Raw genomic sequence first — 2067 nt, 5'->3', positions numbered from 1 at the left:
CGAACCCCAGCCCGAGCCTTGCCCCAGCTCCGCCCCCAACCCGAGCCCCGCCCCAGCTCCGCCCTTCATGCCCGCTGTCCTTGCAGTCTGAGTCTCAAGACCAGGTCTTCCTGCGCTGGACCAGCGGGGAGACAGCTACCATGCACATCCTGGTGGTCCACGCCATGGTCATCCTGCTGACGCTGGGGCCGCCCCGCGGTGAGCGCAGGGTGGGAGGGAGCTCCAAGGTTGGCCCGTCAGGCTTCCTCGTGCCCGCAAGCCCATTGCCATAGCAGGGCTGTGCAGAGTGGGAGCAGCTCGCCATGGTCTCCCATGGAGTGCAGATGGTGTTCCCTCCCCGCCTCTCGGAGAGGGTTCTGGGGGAAGCATGTGAGGTCTTCTGCTGGCGGGACCCTGAAAATTGTCGAGACCCTCAAACTGGCAGGCCTGTGGTTCCCAGTGACGCCTCACTGCTCGGCCACACCCTGTGCTGCCATCGTGAGGTGCCTGTGACAGTGCCCGGGACAGCTTCCTGTACCACCGCCTCCTAGCTCTCAGCCCAGCCAGTGAAAGTTGGTTTCACGTGGGGCTCTCCATGACAGCTAATTGTCCCTGCCCCCCAGAGCCTCCGTTCCCGCCGATGAAGTGCGCTGGTCTTTCCGCCTGGCCCTCAGTTGTTTGTGGGGCCAGGGGCTCCATGGACAGTGAGGTCTGGAGCGGTCTCAGCCACCCCTGCTGCTTACCCTGTTGTCTCTCCCGAAGCTGGTGATGGCGAGTTCCAAGCTCTGCTGGACATCTGGTTCCCAGAGAAAAAGCCACTGCCCACAGCCTTCCTGGTGGACACGTCGGAGGAGGCGCTGCTGCTGCCCGACTGGCTGAAGCTGCGCATGATCCGCTCGGAGGTCCCTCGGCTGGTGGACGCTGGTACAGCCGGCTGGGCTCGGGCACAGGGCGCGCTGGGCCTGCGCCTCCATGAGTTCTCAGGGCATTGCGTGCCAGGTTCTGGGGGCGCACCCTGCCGAGAGCCCTCACGGTCGGGTGTGGGCAGTCGGTGTGAGGAGGGGTAAGGACGAGGTGGTGCGGGCATTTGGAGGGTGAAGGCCAGGGCTAGGGCTGTTGGAGCTGGTCCCGGAAGGCAGTGCAGCTGGGCGGGGCAGGGCCTCTTGGGAGGCAGTTTGGTGAGTGGTGGGGTTGCCTGGGCAGCACAGCGGAGGGTGTGCTCCCAAGGGTCTGCGTTCCTCATAAGCCCCAGGGTGCTGTCGGCAATTCTAGGGAGCCTGGAGCCAAGAGGCCAGAGGCTGCAGGCCACAGGGCCCCATGCAGCCTTGGACGGGGCGAGGGAAGAGCTGGCCGTGCGCTGTGCTGGGGCCCTCTGAGGCCCCCTGGCCGGACCCCGACCACCTCGTGGGCCAGGGTTGCAGGCGGCTCGCTGAGTGGCTCGCCCGCAGCCCTGCAGGACCTGGAGCCCCAGCAGCTGCTGCTGTTCGTGCAGTCGTTCGGCATCCCCGTGTCCAGCATGAGCAAACTCCTCCAGCACCTGGACCAGGCCGTGGCCCATGACCCCCAGACCCTGGAGCAGAACATCATGGACAAGAGTAAGAGCCACAGGCTCCCACACGGGTCGGTCAGCACCCCTGTCGGGACCAGTGTGTGCGGCCCAAGGATTGAGGGCCGAGCGGGAAGGCTGAAGCTGGAGTGGTCAGGAGCGGCCTGGCCAGTGCTGCCCTATCTCTGCGTGCCCAGGCGTCAGCACACTCTGGGGGGTGAGGTGGGGGCTGCCTGGTCCTGTGTTGGGACGCCCCGCAGCTTGGCTTCTGGAGTTGGGAGCGTCGTGCGCTGTGCGGGAGTGGCCTTGTCACCCAGGTGGCTTTCTGTGGCACCGGGCGGCACTGCTGTCCGTCGGGCCCCGTGTTTGACCCTCAGCTGCTGTTCTGCAGATTACATGGCTCACCTGGTCGAGGTCCAGCACGAGCGAGGAGCCTCTGGAGGCCAGACTTTCCATTCCCTGCTCACAGCCTCTCTGCCCCCGCGGCGAGGTACCAGCCCGGCAGTGCTCAGCACACAACACACAGCTGGTGGGGCCGCCCA

At 66.1% G+C, this 2067-nt stretch overlaps 1 protein-coding gene across 1 annotated transcript in view; it reads left to right on the top strand.

Annotated features, from left to right (window-relative positions):
• Positions 1–2067, top strand: part of INTS1 (integrator complex subunit 1) — a 34099-nt gene that overhangs the window by 17819 nt on the left and 14213 nt on the right. The window contains exons 24-27 of the mRNA XM_039876423.1: positions 11–198; positions 742–903; positions 1428–1574; positions 1917–2015. Of these exons, the coding sequence (XP_039732357.1) occupies positions 11–198; positions 742–903; positions 1428–1574; positions 1917–2015 (596 nt within the window). The remainder of the gene's footprint in view (positions 1–10; positions 199–741; positions 904–1427; positions 1575–1916; positions 2016–2067) is intronic.

This window comes from Pteropus medius, unplaced genomic scaffold (genome assembly GCF_902729225.1).
Source record: "Pteropus medius unplaced genomic scaffold, Ma_sr-lr_union100, whole genome shotgun sequence".
NCBI classification, from domain to species: domain Eukaryota; kingdom Metazoa; phylum Chordata; class Mammalia; order Chiroptera; family Pteropodidae; genus Pteropus; species Pteropus medius.
Note: the sequence above shows the minus strand (reverse complement) of the source record. Positions and strands in the feature narration are given on the sequence as shown.